At 38.9% G+C, this 22,684-nt stretch overlaps 1 protein-coding gene across 8 annotated transcripts in view; it reads right to left on the reverse strand.

Annotated features, from left to right (window-relative positions):
* Positions 1 to 22,684, reverse strand: part of LOC109428492 (guanine nucleotide-releasing factor 2) — a 337,898-nt gene that overhangs the window by 99,016 nt on the left and 216,198 nt on the right. Inside the window, exons 1-2 of one of the 8 annotated variants that reach the window (XM_029855779.2) lie at positions 21,191 to 21,235; positions 8,416 to 8,861 (exon numbers count right to left, since the gene is read on the reverse strand). The exons of 6 other annotated variants lie outside the window; for them this stretch is intronic. In XM_029855779.2, the coding sequence (XP_029711639.1) occupies positions 8,416 to 8,473 (58 nt within the window). In that variant the 5' untranslated portion in view covers positions 8,474 to 8,861; positions 21,191 to 21,235. Of the gene's footprint in view, positions 1 to 8,415; positions 8,862 to 20,898; positions 21,160 to 21,190; positions 21,236 to 22,684 lie in introns of those variants that run through there. One more of the 8 variants, XM_062844355.1, reaches the window with a different exon arrangement.

A 22,684-nucleotide genomic window follows, 5' to 3' on the forward strand; every position in this document is an offset into this window, starting at 1 on the left:
CTTTTGACTTCGCTTTTTGTGCCTTTTCGTTGACTACTGTTTGCTGTACACATTCTTTATGAATAACTGGTTACGCAGTATAATCGAAATCCTTACTGCATTTTGGATTGTAACGGAAATCAACCATTCCATAATGCGGATGAAAATCGGTCATGTGGGTCGGAAGTGGGACAACTTGGACAGAAACTCCAATTTTAAGTGCTTTGCACCATAACTCGGCCAATCTTGATTTTTTACAAGGATACGTATCTAAAAAAGCGCAGTAGGCGTTGCCGCGAACAGGCGTATTACCTTGGCCTAATATGCCCACCGCATATGACAATTTTGACCATTACTCGTGAATTTAGTCACTAGAAAGGATGTTTTGATTCTATCACGCGTGCTAGATAATGCATGATTCACCAATTGATAGCACTATTCTTCATTTTTTCAATATTTCTGCTGAAATACTATCACTTATCTAACTTTTAAATAAGGTACACCGGGGCAAGTTGAAACGGGTGGGGCAAGATGAAACAGCGGGTTTCTAATGATGATAAATAGTTTGATCGCCATAACACATAGTTTTTGATTCAAACAATCTTTCAGCGAAGGACAAATTTCCTAATTGTATTGAAATCTATTTCAAAAGTTCGTGTTTCATCTTGCCCCACCCGTTTCAACTTGCCCCGGTGTACCTTAACATTTCCTGAGTCAAACTTCCACAAAACTATGAATAAATCATTCGGATTAAAGATCTTTCTAAATTTAGTAACCAAAAAAATAACGCAACCATATAATTGTGTTATCTTTTTACAGTCACCGCAAACTAAATTTATCCCATTCATTCCTTCTGGTTCATACGCAAGCAATGCTGTTGACGTCACTTCATCGATGTTATTGACGTCACTTCACTATCAAACGAATTTTATGAGCTAAGATTTGATTGCACAGTGAAAAATGTTCACAATATTATAATATTATAATTGTTATAATTGTTATGATACTATAATAAAATAGTTTTATTCGTTGAAAACAAATGCATATACAAGTTCAAAATAGTGTATTTGACCGTTATATCTAATATTCAGTTATCGATAAATAAATTCAATATATCCCAGAATCATGCCATTTATGGTCATGTGTACAGAGTAGCCACTACGCTAGAAGAATCAGGGCGTCTAAAAAAGCTGAGCTTAAGCTTGATTAACCCCCCTTGGATGCTACTTCAGTATCGCTAGACCAGCTGCACTCACACAAGGAACTAATGTGATATTTGCCGGGGACCAAGCAGACATCTTCAGTGTGTGAGTATTGGTGATCTTCTATTCTTTTAGGCAGCAATAACGCCTGCCAGGTCAGGTTGCTGGTCAGTATGCTGATGGGGAAGGAAGTGATGATTGCAATCGTTTGTAAATATTCACATCAGACAGAATATACCTCTGTGTCTGCACAAACCCAAGCGTATGTCGGAGTGTTGGTGGGATATGGTTGGCAGATGGTTCACACATTGGTGCGTGGATGCCAGACGTAAGGTGAAAGAGATTAGCATGTTCATTACTCTGAAGACGATGCGCGGCAAGTTCGCGCGATTGCATAACTCGTAGGCGTTATGTGATAGATTGACTCTGTGCTGTGAAAGTTGGAAGGAAAAGTAATGGCTTTGTCAGCCCGTTTCTCTTCTGGCGATGGCTATGAACATGTCTGTATGGGTGTATGTATTTATGTCTGTGCTCAAAAAAAGTTCACTTAACTTTAAGGCTCTTCCCAATGGCCGATTTTTCGGATTTAAACACTAATCGCACCGGAATTTTACCCCATCGTTTGCTCAGGTCGGCCAAGGCGTTCCGGAGTTATGGCCATTTCAGTGATCCGGACCAGCACCGGCGGTACTGGCCATATATAAAACTATCATGCGACACCGCAGCAAGGGGCTGTCCATAAACCACGTGGTCATGAGGGGAGGGGGGGGGGGTTCGGCCAATGACCATTTTGTATGGACGAATAAAAAATTTTGTATGGACTAATGACCACGCGGGGGGGGGGGGGGGGGTTGAGAAGTCCCAAAAAAATGACCACGTGGTTTATGGACAGCCCCCAACAATGGGTATATTTTGTATGTAGAAGATATCAGAAATCTAAAAAAATGGCAACCTTTATACACACCATAATGCATCTAAGATGGCGATTTAAAGGAGTTGTAGGCTCTAAAACCATGCAATAGGGGGGAAGATGTATGGAGTCGAAAATTGGGCTCAAAAACAAAAGCCAGACAAAATATAGTTTTTGGTGCCATGAAATGTATTTTAAGAAATTTAAGATGGCGCCTGTTCAATGGAGTTTTAGTAATGTTTTTGTTTTAGTAATGTTATTAAACTTGGCTCAGAGTGATTATATCTCATAGATCATGATATAGGGGAACCAACACTGTATCGTTAATTATGAGTACACCTTAGAGGCTCTGTATTAAAAGACTATGCCTTATTTTGACAACTGCTATGTGTCTATGTGTTGCTAACGTTTTTTTTTTTTTTTTTTTTTCATAGTGATTACGGCGGTAGCACGCTGTGCTTATGTTCTAACACCGCACCCTTTCCCTACGTTTGCTTCTATGAGCCTCTATTTTTGTTTCAACACACAGAAGTACGTAGGCATATCGTGGCCCAAGTCGACACTGTTTTGGCCTGCGTTGAACAAAAATAGTTTTAATAAAAGTTTCCCCTTTTTTTCTTTTTGCAAATTGTTTTTTTTTTTGTAGTATGGTCCATGTATTTAGTTAGGTTCTTGTCAATTTGTCAGTTATTCGAAGTAGATCTCCAAAATGTAGTCAATAAGTCAATTAAGTCATTCTGATCTGTTCTATCATAGCAGCTTTAGTCTTTGCTTTATTGAAGTGTAGTTTTATTGGAAATATGCTGAATATCGTTATTAAAAAGAGACGTCTGGAGCTGTGTCCTGCTTGTTCCGTCATGCACATACTACATATTAAAAAATGAATATTAATGCTGTCTAGCGCATTGTTTCCTATCGGCTATTATTGTAGTATAGTCCCAACTGCAAGCTTTTTTTCCAATCTTAGCGTCAATTGTCTTCTAGTTACTTCTAGACAGATTCATCGAATCAGTCGAACCCGCATGTTAAAATACAGTCGATTCTGTGTCAAATTGTTTTTTTTTTTCATATTTACTTCTCTGTGTTCATCTCTTGTGTCCTCAAAATGTCATCGGTCCAAAACCCACAGAAACATGTAACTGAACTTCTAACACTTTTTCTGTTGGTGTCATAACATCATCTAAGAGATAAACAAAAATTGCTTGTCAACTATTATGTATTCATCCCCCTACAAATACTATGAAAAATATTCAAATTCGTTCTGTCCTATCGGTCCTATCAAGATAAACCATGTCATTTTCTCATGCGTGGCCTAGAAATGTCAACCTAGTCATACAAAAGTAACGTTGTTCAGTTAATAAAAAGCAGTCAGTTTTTTGTCCAGTCCAAACTGTCACGTCAAGTGTTCGCACGTTAGCTTCGAATCTATCAGCACAATTAAGTGCTGCAAATCTCCTTCCCACTATTAATTTTTTGGTTGATTTTAATTGCTTTATTTAAATAAAATATAATAAAGTATAACATTGTAGAAATTCGAAAAAGCGACTATGACATTAATAAATTACTAATCAAAATCAACCAAGAAACGTGGGAAATAGAGCCCAAACAACATTTTGAAGTCAGCTGGCTGTAAAAGGTTCCAAAACCAGTCACAAATCCTATAAAACTTTTATTAGGATTTGTAACGATCATCAAAACCTTCTCAAATCCAACCGATTTGGAACTATTGCTTGGGAATAGACTCTACTGAGCCCTGGCGGTTCCTCCGTGTTTATCGAGCATGTCTGATGCATATGATCAGCCATACTCCATCTGCAGCAGCCGGTTCGTGATGAACCGTTGGAGGCGCATTAAAGTGTTAAAAAGGTGATATGTTTCACTAAAGAACACTACATTACAATAATCAAAATGAAACTCCTTCACTTTAATACCGTCAACCCCTGCGAACTTGGCCAGGGATGTCTATGTGTTGCTAACGTTGTAAACAAATGATAACCTTCATTAAAAGTTAAAGTTTTTCTTCAAGTGGAACAATGCGAGGGTTTACGGAGGAGAAGCGAAAATCGATTGTGACCATGTACTGCAATGAAAAATGATCATCGCTGAGAAAATTAGCAAAATTTGGATGTGTTAGGGATTTTGTTGTCCCAAATGCTATCAAATGATTTGGTATGCATAACATACTGAAACACTTACCCGGACGCGGCAAAAAAACAGGTGCGTCCAAGTCAAATTTGGACAGCAAAATTTGCAAAATCGTTGAAGGAAAATAGGAGGTATCCATTAGAGATTACCCAAAAAAGTGTGGAACGACTGTTGGTATGGTTCAACGCGCCAAGGAGCGTAATTCCCTGAAGACCTGTTCAAAACAAAAATGTCCAAAACGCAGTCAAATTCTGGCGGATTATGTGAAAACTCGGGCTTGGAAACTGTACGACGATGTTTTGAGCAAAAATTGCATGTGCAGTGCATAACCATGGGTGATGAAACGTATTTCAAATTGGGCTACAAGGCACTTCCAGGGGAACAGTTTTTCACTGTGGAGCATGGCACGGATGTTACGAATTAGGAAAAATCGATTTTTTTGCGAAAAAAACCCGATTTAATCCACCTATGGTGAACAGAACCCTTCTTACACTTATTAATTATTGTTGTATTATTCGTATTAAACAAATTTATTTTGTGTGATGGACCAAAAGCAAATCAGCGAGATTCACTTTGTCTAATATCTCTTAATCAGTCGAATTAATTAGTTCCGAAATACTTGGTATTCATGGTTATGGTGTAAAAATGATATATCTACTATGTAAATCAGTTTTGGCATTAACTAGTTATTTTGGCTGTCCGATTCTTGCATTTTTCCCTCAATATATAAATTCAAAGCTTTCATTTAACATATTGTTAGTTTTCATACAATTCCTGTTTATTTGTAATTTGTTATTTATAATTTTATTGAAAATAAAAACTGCTAGCATACACTTTATATAAGGTCAGCATTATTTCTAGAAAAATAATTTTAAAGAATTTATTGAAATACTCTTCGAAAGATATCTCAGTAACCAAATGTCCAATCGAAATAAAATTTCAGGGCCTTTTACAAGAATTTTGTAGCTTTCTTTTGAGGGTAAGAGAACCCAAATAGGTTGACAGATGGCTGAGATATTTATTATGATGCACTTGGTCAAAAATCTCAAAAAGTTTAGTTGTATAAATCGTAAGTACTTTGAACTCTGTAACCAAATGTCCAATCGAAATAAAATTTCTATATTCGATATTTACTAGGATGTTGTAGCTTTCATTTGGTGCCAAGAGAACCCAAATCGCTTAACAGGCGGCTGAGATATTTAATATCATACATTTTGTTAAAAATCTCAAAAAGTTTAGTTGTATAACTCCTAGATACTCTTCGAAAGATATCTCAATAAATGTCCAATCGAAATGAAATTTCAGAGCATTCTACTAGGATGTTGTAGCTTTCATTTAGTGCTAAGAGAACTAAACTCGGTTGACAGACGGCTGAGATATTTATCAATATGTCAAAAATCTCTCAAAAAGCTAACCTATATTACTTCCAAGTACTCTTCGAAAGATATCTCGGTAATCAAATGTCCGATCGTTATAAAATTCAATAGGGATGTTGAAGCTTTCATTTGGAGCTAAGAGAATTCAAATCGGATGTCAGACGGCTGAGAAACGTGCGTGACTTTTTTTGTAACATACGTACACACACACACACACACACATACACACACACAGACATTTGCTCAGTTCGTCGAGCTGAGTTGATTGGTATATGAGACTCGGCCCTGCGGGCCTCGGTTCGTAAGTCGGTTTTTCGAGCGGTATTTATACCCTTCTTATGGGTGTAAGAAGGGTAAAATGGGAAAATGTGTCGGTTTGGCAAGCAATTTGTCAATGTGGTATGAAATCGTCACCTTTCTTCACCGTCCCAAGTATGAACGTCGAAATATACCGGAAGGAATGTTTCCAGAAACTTATTCTGCCACTCATCTGAAAGCACAAAGATCTTACATTACTTTGGCCGGATTTGGCATCTTGCCACTATGCGCGTGACACCTTTGACAGGTATGAAGAAAACAATGTTTAATTTGTGGAAAAGGCAATGAATCCTCTAAATTGCCCACAAATAAGGCCCGTTGAGAAATAGTTAATTTTGATGAAAGGGAAACTACGGAAAAAGGATAGAGGAGCAAAGGACGTCACAAAATTCAAGAAAAACTGGGCCAACGTAAGCAAAACCATCGTTGGAACGGTTGTCCAAAACCTTCTGAAGAACGTCAAGAAGAAAGTGCGAGAGGTGGCAAGATCCACGAAAAATTAAATATACAATCATGTCATTGGCTTTTCTGATGGTCATTAAACAATGTAATTGAATTTGAAATTTTCAGGTGTTCTCATAATTAACGATACAGTCCTTATTTTGGAACAGCGTTACGCCAATATTCACTTCCATTAGTTTTTGCCGTAAAGTATCCAAAAAATATAGATGTATTGCGGTTTCCCTATCATTTAAATAGTTAACACTGTGAAATTAACATGACTAGAATAAGGACTACAGGGGATGGCCAAAATGTTTGGGATAGGCAATTTTTTTTCTCCCACAAAAAAATTCAACATGCTGTAACTTTTCATAGAGTGCATCAAAAAATCTCAAATTTTGACTGTTTGTCAACCTATTATATGTGCATCAGTGGTACAAATTTGGGCTCGATTGATTAATTTTTCGCGAAGTAAGAACCGTTCGGGTAAAACACTATTATTTAGACACCTAATTTTTGAACTGTCATATCTTGGAAACAAGTGAACCGAATTGAATAATTTTTTTAACGTTTATCAACAATATATTGATACTTAATACGACGTTATAAAATGTAATATTTTCTCACGACGAATTAAGTTATACCGAGTTGAAATTTTTACCCATATAGAGGTAAGTATGTCAAATTTACAATACCACACAAAAACTACTAAATGTGTTCTTTCTTAAATCTAAATAGGCTCTAATATATCTGATTAGAGATAACTTGAGAACAGAAGTTGAAAATCTTTGGATATCATCACTAAAATTTATTGACATTGATGTAAAAAAATCATATTTTTTTGAGAAAAATTCCAAAAGTGTCAATCCATGATAACTTTTTTCAACGTTTAAAAAGTACCTATGTTTTAATAGTTTGTGAAGCATTTACATATTGTTAGTGTACGTTCAAAATTTCATTCAATTCGGTTCACTGGTTTCCGATATATGACAGCTCAAAAATGAGTTGTCTGAAAAATAGTGTTTTACCCGAACGGTTCCAACTTTGCGAAACATTAATCAATCGAGCCTAAATTTGTGCCAATGATGCACATATAATAGGTTGATAAACAGTCAAAATTTAAGATTTTTTGATGGACCCTATGAAAAGTTACAGCATGTTGAATTTTTTTGTTGGAGAAAAAAAAATTGCCTATCCCAAACATTTTGGCCATCCCCTGTACATTACATTGGCCCATATAGATACGTAAAAGAAGTTCTTTAAATTCCTTGGAGATGGAGTAACTTCGTGCCGGCCACACAATATACGGCTTTAGGACATTTCCCCGAATTCCATTACCCCGAATTACCCATTTCCCCGAATGGCCCAATATCCGAATTATTTATCCACAAGCCTACCTCGAGACTCGCCATGGGTAGTTAACGGTACACTAAGTGTTTCACCACATGTTACCAGCATATAATGTTCTTTCTGACCTTATTACCAAAGAACTTTCATTCAAGGACATTCTACTATGCGGCCATCACTTATGTATCCTTCTATCAAACATAGGCTATTCTTTCTAATAATTAAAGCAATTTGTCGGCGTCGCTAATGTGATTATTTTTATCAGAGATTTCTCCTTTTAATCATAGGCTGTTCTTTCAAGTTATACTGTTATATGGAATAGTGACATGATCACATTAGTTTATTTCTTTCATCCATATGATCCGAAACCAATCGTTGAGTAGAGATTTTTTCCTTCTTTTGGTTATTGTTTGATCGTCATGATTTTCCTTCGAATTGGAAAATACGAAATTTATAATTAAAAAAAAATATTCGGGGTAATGGAATTCGGGGAAATGTCATTGGCAAAGGAAGTTCTCATGGAAATCTAAGCTGAGAGGCAGGCTTTGCCCCAGTGGGGATGTTACGCCAAGAAGAAGAATGACGTGTAGTCCCTATTATTTCTTTCTGTGTAGGTATCTATGCAACACTTCTGACCAAGGTTTCGTAGCGTTTTGAAACAAAATCAGATTTTGAATTATCTCCAACTAATACTCACAGTTGACCTTTGCACCGCAATCGAATCTCTTTTCTGCATTCCACTGGCATGAGTTCATGCCCCGTCAGCTGTCTCTTCACTCCGATGAGTACAACAACAATTGCACCGATGGGGTAGTCAGCAACATAACGAACAACACTTCCAATCTAACGGATGAGACAACGGTATTCTTTTCTTCAATGCAGAAGAATTCCTTCCGCAAATGTATCACCGATTCGTCACAAAGTACACACTTTTTTTTTGTTCCTGCAACTATTTATTTGCTCCACCAGGGGAGACACACCTCAACACTTCACTCAGACTCAGATCGGTAGCGATGATCACGACGATGATGATTGCTGAACAACCCTGGGCCCCGCACCACAACCAACGTGTAGTTATAGGACCGGAGTTCGCCACTGTTTCAGCTGTTCTTCTCAGCTGTTTTATAAACGACGCAAAACAAACTGCCCAAAAAGAAGACGGAAAACTGCTCACAACACTGGCACTGTATAGTAATAAAGCATTGTCCACTTAGAATCCGGACGCATGGCATATTTTCTAGGGACTCTCTTAATGATCACAATCTTCATTCTTTTACTGCAGTTTGATCCTGCACTAGTTCTCTTTTAATGATGAAAATTTCATCGATTTTCTTGCAACGATTGAAAAGTTATTTGAGATTGAAAACAAGAGAAGGAAAAAAATCTTGCACAAACACGTTGAAAATTTAGCGTGGTCAGGTACGACAGTCGCAAAAAATGTTTATATCTCCAAAACCAATGTGTGTTTTGTGCACAGATGTTGTTAATCATGGCATAAAGAAGTGTCCCCAGAAGATTAAAGCTTGGGTGCATTGATTAGTCTGCTTGGAATTCAAAGATTTGGCAAGAAGTTCGAACTCTGGGCATCGTTTTTTAAAAACAAGATGATCAGAACAAATTTATACAAGGATGACAGCCTCAATAACCGCGTGCTGCTTTTCAAAAACGCACACAAGGGATCTATAGAGGTTATACCTATTTTGATGATCTGTCACGGCAGTCGGAGCCGTTCAGTGGTATCGTCATAGATGGGTAGTGTTTATTATCGAAAAAACACTCAAATTTCGCGTTCCCTCAATTCACCAAATTGCCCCTGATTTCGCAATAAGAAAAACGTTTGGATTTTTTTCTTCGGAATACCAATCAGACTAATCAATGCACTCAGGAAATTGCAAGGGGACGGCAACCTATTTTTTCACTATGGGGTTTGACAGGTTGGATTGTGCCTCCTTACGTGGAGCATAAATTTATGCTCCAGCCAAAATATTCACCAACACAGTCGTGAAATTTGAATGTTTACCTTTTTACGAGGGATATCGGTGCAAAACGCTCACATCACATTAGATCTAATAAATGTGTTGATCTTGAAAAAGCGACATTAATTGATAATTTTCAATTTCAAAGTGTAGATGTTTAGGTAAAGTGCCTAAAGAGAGTGGGAATTGCTTGTGAAAAGACACACAACACCTCTTTTCGCAAACTTTGTTCGCCAAAGTGCGTTTTTCCTTATTTTCTCCCGCTGCTGTATTGAGTGAATGTTGGTATTAGTGAGCACTGGTTGCGCAGGATAAGCGGCAACAAAATCAGATCACCGTAGCATCCCCGTGGGAAATTGTATAGACGACCCGATTGTTGAATTAACATGCCGAAGGGGTTGATTCTAAAATTTACCACGGTTGTGCAGATTTTTAAGGATGTTAACATGGAAAAACTAAGAAAATGTATTCAAAATAAAAATAAATAATTTCAATGTATTTTTTCCATGAAACTACAATAAATAATCTTTGTTTTGAGGGCTTCACCTTTTGTGTTTGATATTCCATCCCTGAGATATACATGATTTTGTCCGTCCGGATTCTAAGTGGACAATGCCTTACACTACTACCGCCGCCGCCGCCGCGCTGTACAAGGTACGGCCTCACGGACGGAACAGACTCGTTTGCTGACCGATCTTAATTAAAAGTGATCTCATGTTTTTGATCTTTTCGACTCCGACGACGACTTCATCGCATATATACGGACAGTAGTTGTCAATAATTTTCGATACTTTTCCGATTTTTCTCACTAGTTCGTTGTCAATTTTGATGGGCTAGATTCAAGCACTACTCTTAATTTTAGTTATATATTTCTTTAAATTATTACTATCTTTCAACTGAATTACATTTATCTAATAGTTTTGAGATAAATAGTTTATTATTCTTGCAAAATTCACATTCAAGTTTTTTAACGTTTGCGAACATGCGAAAAGAATTTCTTTAAATATATGTAAAATTGTAAGTAATGTCCCAGTAAAAATTTGAGCCTTTTTGTTTCACAAATTACTTATATCTAGTCCTCCAAAAATAATCATTTTAAACAAAACAAAAATCCAAAGAGTTTCGAAGCGTTTGACGAACACTGCATCTACGCGGCCCGCTCTCGCACCACTGCCGGAGTCTGTATATCTTCTTCAGCGAAACCTTCTTCACTTCACACGTCGCGTAGTCGCCCTCGGTGGTGGCGGCGGCGAGCCCTCTTCTGGACCGCGAACGAAATAGGTACTGCTTCACTCTGTTTCACTTCCAATTTGGGGAGAAATTCCAAAAATAGCACGTCACTCACTCACGCTTGCCTTGGATTGTACCACTAACTGTAGGGTGACCCAAACTGGGCCAAATCGAGAATTACAAAGTTTTTTCCTGAAATGGGAGCATTGATGATCAATACGATCTTCTGAAAATTTGAGCTCACTAAAGATACGAAAAGTACTGCTACTAGGTATGTTTTCAAAGTTGTAGTTGTATATGAAAAATTGACAAAAATTGAGAATTTTTCATATTGATTTTCGATATCTAGAAACAACTTGAATGATTGAAGTAAGGGCGTAATCCTGTGGAGGACGCCCTAATTCTCCACAGGCTCCGTTTGTGGTTAGGTTTTTATTAGACCCCCTACCCCAACCATTCATTCCTTGACACGGTAAGCATAAAGCCGCATACCACCATGAATTAGGGGTCACCTGTTTAGTGAACTTTTACCACTGGCGATCCGTAGTGTTATTCTTAGCCAAATTAGACAACCGCGATCGACGCTACACAGCTATCTAGGCTCGGGAAAAGAAGTTAATATTGATGGTCAACTTCCAAACGAGCCCGAACAGCCCCACTCGATACTAATAGTTGATATTATATTGATCAGTTGATTTATATCAAAGCCTGACTGAAGAAGGTTCAATTTGATGTTTCGGTCGGCGAAAATAACTAAGTATCAACGCTGAAACCAAAGACTGCCATAGCCGAACTCCAACATTGTAAAGGAATACTTTTAAAAGATCTTCCTTATGAATGAGAAGCATTCATTAGATACGTTACACGAAAAATAAGTATTTTGTTGAATTCTTCTGAGAATGTTTTTATTTTACCTCGGTTAAGATCGGGGAAAGAAGTTAACATTGATGGTCAACTTCCAAACGAGCCCGAACAGCCCCACTCGGTAGTGGGTTACGTACAAAAGGCTGAAACTCGAAAGGCTGAAAATATCAAAAGGCGGAAATAATAATTCAACGACGTCAATTCAAGATCATATCAAGTCCATGGTATGCTTTATTGATCAGCCGCATGATTATGGTAGTTTTTCTCAAAAGAATAGCTTTTTTTTCATAAGAATAGAAAATATCTGATGGTTTTCAACAATCTACATATAATGCCAACAACCACTTCAGCAGAAGAACTCGAAAGAAAAGCACCTTTTTCGAAGAAAAACTCAATTACCGAATGAAATAAAACCAGTCACATTTTGTGTTATTGTGTGACCAAAACGGTAAGTGCGCGCGAATTCAGAAAGATCATGCTGAGCGTGACCGGTTCCATTCCCGGTCAGTCCAGGAACTTTTCGGGATTAAAATTTTCTTTGCTTTGTTGGCCATACCGTATATTTTAGCCCACCACATGGAATGAAAAACGATAATTGACTCTCACTTAATAACAGTTGAAGTGGTCATAGAACACTAAACTGAGAAACAAGCTTAGGTCCAGTTGAGATGTTACGTCAAGAGGGAGATATTTTGTAAGTTTGGTATACACTTGGACTTTCAGCTTGTGCTACGATAACAAAGCTTCAGCCTTTCATGTCCAGCCTTTTGTGCATTCAGCCTTTTGTAATTCAGCCGTATGTTATCATCCTAATAATAGTCGATACTATATTGATCAGTTGATTTATATCGAACCCTGAGAAAGGGTTCGATCCAATGACCGAAACGTCGGTGAAAATAACTAAGTATCAACGCTGAAACCAAAGGCTGCCATAGCCGAACTCCAACATCGTAAAGGAGTATTTTTGAAAGATCTTCCTTATTAATTTGAGAAGCATTCATTAGATACGTCACACGAACAATAAGTATTTTCTTGAATTCTTCTAAAATAGTTATTTATGTAACGTTTTGCAAAAAGTTGATTTTTTCAGCACGAGGCTTGCCGAGTTGGATAAATTCGAAGAGTGCTGAAAAAATCGAGTTTTACAACGAGTTCCATACAACATTTTATGCAATGATTTTTTCATAATGCAACTCATTTGAGTTGCATAATGCAATTCATTTCAGTTGCATTATGAACCAGATCGGAAAAGTTGGCCATTATGATTCTAAAATGTGTTAAATAAAATGGAAATTATAATACTGAATTGCATAAATGTTTTTATTTTACCTCTGCTAAGCTATTGACCAGTAATATCACTAAAATTTTTGACAAAAAAAATCTTCAAGGGATTCCGTTTGCAATTCTGAATTCAATTATTTTAGAAATTTCGACGGGATTTATAATTTTTCTTATGAAACTTGGCTTTCAATTTTCTTTAAATAAATCTAAAAGAGTTGACTCTATGAATTTACATTTAGATTTTTGGAGATGAACCAGCCTCGGGCTGAAAATCTTCCTAATAAAGCTAATAATAATAATACATTTAGAAACTCGGGCAAATAAATCTCTAGTACTTCCGCAATCACCCAACACTTAACTTGGACTTTGGACCCTGGAAGCAGCAAGGTTTAGCAGAACCCACTGGAGTAATTTCTTGGGTTGTCGGCTTGCAGTATAAACTAATTTGCATTGCAATCAGATCATCGCCGACGTTTCGGTGCAGATGTGGGACCTTCCTCAGGGCTCGATATAATGATCAACAAATCACAAAACTTTTCTCAAAGCGAAAACTGGCTGGTCGCAAAGGATCACGCTGTCTGCTACACTTCTGGGTCATCCGTTGTCATTCGTTCAAGGAAGCTCTCTTCTAGTACGGAGAAATACACGCTGGAATTGACCACTTCTTCAACTGAAGAGAACCTTTGTAACTTGACAGATTTCACTTAAAAAAAGGTTTGTGATTTGTTGATTATTGTATCTAGCCTCGAGGAAGGTCCCATTTATGGCCCGAAACGTCGGCGATGATCTGCATTTTAAACTGCAAGCTGAAAATCTAAAAACTTAAAGCACCCAAATCAGTTGACATTCGTAACCACTACTGGAATAGTCCCCTCGACCGTCGCCGGGGCCTCGATCAACCAAGGACTGATATGGATGAATCGACCTCGGTGTCGACACTCCACTAGACGAAGTTCCAATGATCATCGTGGCGTCGTCGGGGGCCGGTGGCCCGTCGATTCCGCTATCTGCCGCGTGAATGAAACACGCAGGACTTTGAACGCAGACACTCACCTCATAGGCTGGGCGTCGCGTTACCCACAACTGGACGCTAGCTGAAGACCAACAACAGACCTGTGCGTCAGTCAGGAGGCGAAGTGATTGATGCCCCGTCAATTTGTACCAGTAAGAAGTCCCTCCAATAATCGGGGAATTGGAAGTCCCTAAGGGACCAGCATGGGCGGAGCGAGTCCGGGATCAGCAGGGTAAAGGTCACCAACAAGACCTGTTTGGGCACCCTCGACATAACCTTTCGGTTGGTAAGACCCATCCAATCCCTAATAACCCTCGCTACAGCCAGGCAAAGATCAAGATCCAACATGGACAGGGTCCCTTCGACAGCTGGGACCAACTGGATGTCTATGGGAGACCGGCATAGGCGGCTCGACGGGTTAAAACTCCAGCTCAAATCCAAACTTGATATCGATCACTTCCCGACTAGAAGATTCTAACAAAAATATAACATAATTATAACAAATTATGATATGTATAACTCATTGTGATATAATCATGTTTAACACCATTGGTGTTTAAAAATATTATAACTCAATTGTACCATCTATATATATAAAAATGAGTTTGAAGTTCCTTTGAGGCAACAAAACTCAAGAACGGCTGGACCGATCAGGATCACTCTTGCACGGTTCGGTTCGTATTCGTGGTGGCTGTGTTTATATGTACAAAAAGTTATAAAATTCAGCTAGAAAAGTATGAAAATTGTGAAAATACTGATTTTTGATGAGCCGGGAACAAATTCAGCGTGATCAAAATTAAACCAATCTAGAGTGCGTTGCTGCGATGACCTTAACAGTTGTCAAACCACCGCAACTTGGCAAGACAAAGTTTGCCGGGCCAGCTAGTATTATGATATAAATGTTGTTCAATAACTCATTGTGAAATAATTTAGTTCTGATTCTTTGACATTCAGAACATCATTTCACACAATTGTATCAAAATATGATAGAAACTAGTTTTCTTGAAGCTCAAATTTATATCATATTGTGTTATAATTTTGTTCTGATTATAACAAAATAGGTTATTATTTTGATTAGACCGGTGTACTTTTTGTTACAGTTCTAGTTATTTCAACATCATCCTGCATCTAGTTTATAACAAAATAAGTTATAGAAAAATTTCATATCATCATAACACATTGTGTTATAACCCTTTCGTGACGAACCAGCACAATTGTGCTGTTGAGCAATAACAGTTTTGTGTAATTTTTTCAACTGTTTAGTCACAGACAAACAGACGTATCACTTGGAACAAAATGCGATAAAAATCATCGTCACGCAAACACAATCGCCCAATGCTTATTATGCTGTGGTACGCAAACCCACTGAGTAGATGGCGGTAGTGAGCAAACGTCAAACAGGAGCAAAAGCGATGCGAGCGCCATGAGCGAGCGATTTGCGAACTACGGAATATTTGAATAAACCGTTAAAAAGGGAAACGATAGGAAGTGAGTAGAGTGAGGCGTCTGTTTGTCTGTGGTTTAGTCTTTGGTTTACCTGATGCAAATTGTTTTGATGATTGAGCCATTACTTATACTTGCATGTGTGTAAACAAACTTTTGTTTATGTTGTGTATGAAATATACCACAACAAGTTAAACAAAAAGTGAGCAAAAATTGTAAAACATGAAAAAGTTGTATCTGTCGCAATTTTTTTCTTTTTCATTTATCTAGGTGGAAAAAGCTAGGAATCGAAAGACACGGAGTAGCTCTAGCAAATGCCAAAGAAAAAGTATTGATATGTTAAAACGTTTGAGAGTTCTGGAGATCCAAATTTGATCAGTTTATATGGAAATTTCACTTTTTTAGCTCCGTCACGAAAGGGATAAACTTGATATATTTTTCTAGTCGGGTTCCCAATTGACCAGCTTGGCAGGACCGACCCGGGCGTCAACTAGGACAGGCATCACACAGGACTACCCTGAACGCAGAGAGGTAATCTTCCCGGGCGCGACGAAAATGCAGCTTCAAAAGCCTGTTCAGGTGGTGAGTCCCGTCGAGTGAAGGTAATACGAAGGACTTTGAACGCAAACACTCCACTGAAAACAGGGACTTGGACAATTGGAAACCAGTTGAGGAGGACCAGCACGGCCAAACCGACCTGTGCGGCAGTCAGGAGGCGAAGTAATTGAAGCTCTTGTCAACTCGTACCAAGGAAGAACCGACCACAGGGGCGTGGACGTTCAAACTCTAGCTCAAATCCAAACTATCTACAACTACAACATGGGAGGACCAATCCAGGCGTCGGCTACGCCAGGCATCGACCAGGAGCTCCATACCTTGGACGCAGGAAGGTAATCTTTCCGGGTCAGGCAGCGAAAAGTTCACGATCATGTAGACTCAATCAACACCAAGGGATAAGACCTACATAAGTATCACCAATTTCTCATAAGGATGAATTCCAATTGGAGAACCACAGGACGGTGGGTATCCTGGACACAACAGTCTAACTGGTTCGGGTCACTTGGACAGCGTGTCACTAGATATCGGATCAAACGATTGTCACAGCACTGTTCACAGCACTGAACGGTTCACCGTTCGGCCATCAGCCACAATCTACGCCTGATCCACCTTTCGGTATACGTTGGAGGGGAACGTGCTTCTGGAGCCGAACTAATGATACCTGACTCCTGAACCATCGCTTTACAGGAGAAGAACAGAGTCAGCCTCAGTCCCTGGGAGGAAGAGTTCAAAAGTTTGATGGTCCAAACGGTAAAGCAAGCTGCGACGTTCCGGTGCCATTGCAAAGGTGTCTACCTGATTGTGTGATTCATTGTCGCTGTGAAGGACCTTTGTAAGGATTCAGGCTGACTCAACAGGCGCCTCGTTTGCTGAGGCAAACTTAAGTGCACTCCCATCTCATTGGGCATAGATGGAGCTATGGTACTGGCAACCTCAATCGGCCGAAATTACTCTTCTCGAGCTGGATGAAGCAATCTCTTCCGGAAGGACCCAGGATATTCTGTTCAAGAACCTTAACGAATGAACTATATTTCGAGCAATCCATCCAAAAAGTTTTGCTTCAAACTTTTACAGAAATTCAACGCAAAATGTGTCCCGAATTTCTTCAAGGAGTTCTGGAAATTCTTCGGGAGGAACACCTTCCGTGATTTCTTTCAGATGTGTTTTCGGTATGGTCCTTTTTCTCAAGGGTTTTCAAAGTTTCCTCTGGAATTTCCCTAATATTTCCTCCCGAAATTACTCCCAGATTTTTTCCGAGATGTTCCAGTTTATATCTAAATTTCTTCCGAAGTTCATCTTCTGGTTTCTCCAATAGTTCTTCTCGTAAGGTTTCAGCAGGATCCCTTTCTATATTTCTCCAGGAATTTCTTACAAAAACTTTCATACGTTATTTCAGAGGGTATTCCGAGAAAAATCTCTTGGAAAATCCCGGCAAGAACCCCGGAAGCAACTACAATTGAAGCCCAATAGAAAAGCTACCAGAATCCCGGGACAATTTCCGGAAGTGATTTCGGGTAGAGCTTTGAACGTAATCCCGGGAAAATCTTTGAAAAAATCTTAGAAAGACAACTGCAAGAAAACCTGGAAACATCTAGGAGAAAAGGCTTGGAAAAACATCTGAAAGAAATCGCGGGAAATGTCAGTAAAAGCTCCCACAGATATCTCAAAAGTAGCTCCAAATGAAACCCCGCAAAAAAAAACTTGGGTGAAAATCCAGAATAATGATGAACTCTGAAAGACATCCCTGGTGTGACACCGCAAGGGGTTTTCTAAAAGATGTTCCAGGAGAAATTCCGAGAGAAATGGCCGAATAAATTTCAAAAGCAATCTCGCGAGAAGCATTAATAAATATTGAGGGATAAACTACAGGACGAATTCCAGAAGTAAACTTGTCATTGGGTTCTGGGAGCAATACAGGGAAAACTTTGAATGAAATCTGAACAGCTCCTGAAAAAAAAAACCAGTAAAGACCTCTCTTGAATTCCGAGGAAAAACTTCTGCAGTATCTTTGGGAGGAATTCTGGATAGTACTGGAACACCGGAAGGAATCCCGGAAAATCCCAAGTAACAATGAATGCTGAACAGTGGGAGTATTAGTTGAACAATAGCTGGTTAATGATGTCAATGGCTGAACACAATGATAGCTGAATATTGGTCTGAAGTATGGCTTGTTCAACCTCTTTAATCAGCAATACATGGATGGCTGAATATCAAGTTGAATAGAATATTATTCATCTGGGTAACCAGCTTTAAAACATACATGTATACGAGTGTGTGTGGTGTAGGTGCTAAGGTGAGTAACTATAAATCCGGAGGTCCGAGTTCAATTCCCAGTTTTCCCACAGATTAATTTATACATTCTTAAACATTTCTCTGGAAATAGACGCAGCTAATGGTAAAATTAGGCTCACGAAAGTGTTTTTATTTTATTTTTACACAATTAATAAATTTAATTGATTACTGATCAAGCGCATATTACAGAAAGAATTTCAGGAAAAAATCACTTCAGGCACTTTGGAAGCAAAACCGGGAAAATCTGTGGATAAAAAATGAGAAGTAAGTCATAGCAGTAAGTCCAATAACAGCTTTCTGAAGGTAACTTTTGACAATACCTCTTTTAAGAGGAATTTCGTTCCGGGTTATTTGGACGAATGGGTCATTTGACCAAACGCCGTTTGACCGAATATCGTTTGGCCGAAAAATGAATGATCAACTCAAATGATTATGTCACTGGTTTCCACATCAGTATAACTCGAAAGAACAGTCTATAATATAAAGAAGGAAAAATCTCTGAAAAAAAAATGTTAACTACACTGGTTCAAAAAATGTAGTTATGTAGAAAAATTCTTCATTAAATAAATATACAGTGGTTCAGTAATTTATATACATTCTTTCAAAAGTATTAAAGTATTGCAAAGTTTCTGATTATCATTAAGATCTCATCAGCTAATTAATTTCTAAATGAGTTTGCGGGCCACATCCTACTCGAGGGCCGCAGTTAGGCAAACATTGACTCAAAATGTAGTGCAATTTTATCACTTTTCTTCATACTTTTGGTAGATTTCTCACAGACAAACTGGGATCTTTTAGACAGCAGCTCTTACCGGACACTAAATGAGCTCAAATATTCAGAAGACCATATCAAATAACCACTAAAACTTCCATTCCAGGGTACATACAGGGTGTCAGGTTCCTGAGAGCAAGAGGACCATAAATGGTGAAAAATATTGTTCTACGCATATGGTCAAATCTCAACCGTTACGTAGTTATTGAACTTCCCATGTTTTTGACTCTTATTGCCTTAACTGGCTATAACTCGAAAATGGTCAAAGTTATCGCAATTTTTTGACCCTTATTCGAAAGATTACAGAATTTCCTATCAAATGGCATCTTTGAATGAATTGGTTTAGTTAAACAACTAAGTTTTCTAGAGCAAAATAGCTCAAAATAGTGTGTTTTTATTTGTTTTTATCAATAGGAGGCAATCAGTGAAGTACTAGATTGAAAGTAGTGAGCTGGATTTTTGTATGGTGAGATGATCGATTCTCCATTTCTGCAATGAAATGGTGCAAACAGCGTGGGTTATATGATTTCTTGCCTAATTTGATGCTGATTGAGCAAAAGTTTGGATAACTGTGTTGTTGTATTATTTATTTCTTGCAACTTCAACAACACAGTTACCCAAGCTTTTGCTCAATCAGCATCAAATTAGGCAAGAAATCATATAACCCACGCTGTTTGCACCATTTCATTGCAGAAATGGAGAATCGATCATCTCACCATACAAAAATCCAGCTCACTACTTTCAATCTAGTACTTTACTGATTGCCTCCTATTATCTTTGAAACATGCGTAATAAATTAAAAATTCTTTCTTAGGCAAAATTGTGGCTCCTATTCCACTCTACAATTCGTTCTTTGAGACTAAACTTCTAGCTCCTATCGTTTTCTTACAATTTCGATTTTAATGTGCGGCGCAGTGCGCAAATGAGTGATAACCTTGACAGTTGCAAATTTATGATCTGAAATGCGATGTTTAAATCAAAATTGCAAGAAAACGATAAGAGATACAAGTTTGATGTCAAAGAACGAATTGTAGAGTAAAACAGGGGCCACAACTTTGCCTAAGAAAGAATTTCAAATTGTTACGCATTTTTCAAAGATAATTTACAAAAACAAATGAAAACACACTACTTTTGAGCTATTTGCTTTAGAAAACTTAGTTATTTAGCTAAACCAATCGATTCAAAGATGCCATTTGATAGAAAATTCAATAATCTTTCGAATAAGGGTCAAAAAATTGCGAAAAGTTTGACCATTTTCAAGTTATAGCCAGTTAAGGCATTAAGAGTCAAAAACATGGGATGTTCAATAACTACGTAACGGTTGAGATTTGACCATATGTGCAGAACAATTTTTTTCACCATTTATGGTCCTCTATCACCCTTTAAAAAGTTTGCACTCAGGAACCTAACATCCTGTATAACATTTGTTATGTTCAGACTTTATTTCACATCAGCTTGGGCCACTCTATACCGTGCACGATCGGAACATCCAAAATGAGGATCAACTGCGCGTCGATCGCGACGACGACGACGACGACGACGACAACGACGTCGACGATGAAAACGTTATCTTCTTTCTTCTCGTGCGTTGGTGCGCGATCTTCCGAGGAATGCTAGCAATGCACCCTCTTCCTGGCTGGAGTTAATCCACGCGCGAACAAAATTGGTCGATTCTCACGTTTCGGGGGAAGATCACACGCGTTCCGACGGTCTCGCACCGTTTACTTACAGAATGAAGGCTTAATGCTTCACCTTGTTGCCGTTCTCACCACACACTAACTGGAGGTTTCATGTGCGCTGCGATCGCTTCGCAACTTCCGCGTCTCGGTCGCCGATGACGAATTGCCTGCCAGAAACAACACCTCAGCAGAGCGCCTCCTCAAAGTAACCTCAATTACTATGGGAGAGCCATTTGGGACCGCAAATTGACCGTCAATCTCTCGCGAAGCGTAGATCTACCTAAAGACCTCCACCCTGTACCCCTATAGCCTTGATTGGTTGGTGTAAGATCGTTTTGGGAGCAGGAAGCTGCGATATTGGGTACCTTAGCGAGCGAGAAACAAAAACCGCGTTCTTCACGACAGCGAATCCGAACGAAACTGGCCTGCTACGAGCGATGACGAGGGCGATGAGGGGTTCCCTCATGCCTGGCCTAGCATGATGATATCGTTCTCCGTACAAACGCGCGAGCGGAAGGTTGGATGGATGGACGAGAGGACGGCTGCCTAGCTGGTGTTTGCTTTATGGAGAACTCGCGACCGCGATCGATGGGTGGGTGACGATCGTCGCGAAGCGACGAGAGAGAGAGGAAACCGCGACGACTTCCCATATAGAACAACTTTGGCGCAAAGTGTTGTATTTTGTGTTACTTTTGTGCTGTCTGTCTGTATTACTGTGTACGCGACGTAGTCACTCGCTCGCTGCTTGTTCGTTGCAGCGATCGCGAACAGCGTTTACTGGAGAAGCTAGGTAGAACATGCTTTAGGATGGTTCATGAAGTCGAAATATTGTCGGTGCGGAAGAACGTTTGGAAATGCATTTCATGGAAAATAGAATTTTCTCAAAATTTATGCGAAATACTCAATTTTGGTAACTCGCATGGATTTTGAGAAAAATCCATTTTTGGCGAGGTGCATTTTCTTACTTTTGACCGCGCCGACAACGTGTATTTACGTTTACTGGGCTATACAAAAATCCACAATTTGATTTACCGCTAAAATTGATTTTGTTCACTTTCATGATTCCGCTATTTGATGTTCCGCATGCATGGGTTCGGTTCAATTGTACGTTTGACCACTTCCGGCGGGAAACCTGGAACTCATTCCATGATACAACCGATTGTCCTAAATATGGTCTCAGACTGTTTTCTTGTCTGTTCACCGGGTTACCTAAAAAGCCGTGAATTGATGTGTTGAATGCATGGGTTGACATTTGACCATTTCAGGCGGGACACACGGAACCGTTTCCGTAACACATTGATATGGTCTGAGACTAATTTCTTGGCAACTGTTCATCATGTTACCTTAAATTAGATCCCTAAAGCCTACTTCCTTGATTACTGGTCATCAGGTTATTAAAATAGCCGTGATTTGATATGTCGCATTCATGGGTTTTGCTCACTTCTACATGTGGCCACTTCCGGAGGGACACATGGGACCTGTTCCGGAACACTTCCGGTCCAGATATGGTCTGAGACTATTTTCTTGCTAACCGTTAATTAGGTTATCAAAAAAGCCGCTCTTTGATGTGTCGCATGCATAGGTTTGGTTCACTATTCTATTTAGCCACTTCCGGCGGGACATCCGGAACCGATTTCAGAACACTACCGGTTCAGATATGGTCTGAGACTATTTTCTTGCTAACCGTTCATGAGGTTATCAAAAAGTCGCGCTTTGATGTGTCACATGCATGACTTGGGTTCTCTTTTATATTTGGCCACTTCCGGCGGGTCACCCAGAATTGGTTCCGAAATATGTACTACCGACAGACCCCAATGTGGTCTGAGCTTACTTTCTTAATAACTGGTGATCAGGTTATT

The sequence above is a fragment of the Aedes albopictus genome, chromosome 1 (genome assembly GCF_035046485.1).
Source record: "Aedes albopictus strain Foshan chromosome 1, AalbF5, whole genome shotgun sequence".
Classification (NCBI taxonomy): domain Eukaryota; kingdom Metazoa; phylum Arthropoda; class Insecta; order Diptera; family Culicidae; genus Aedes; species Aedes albopictus.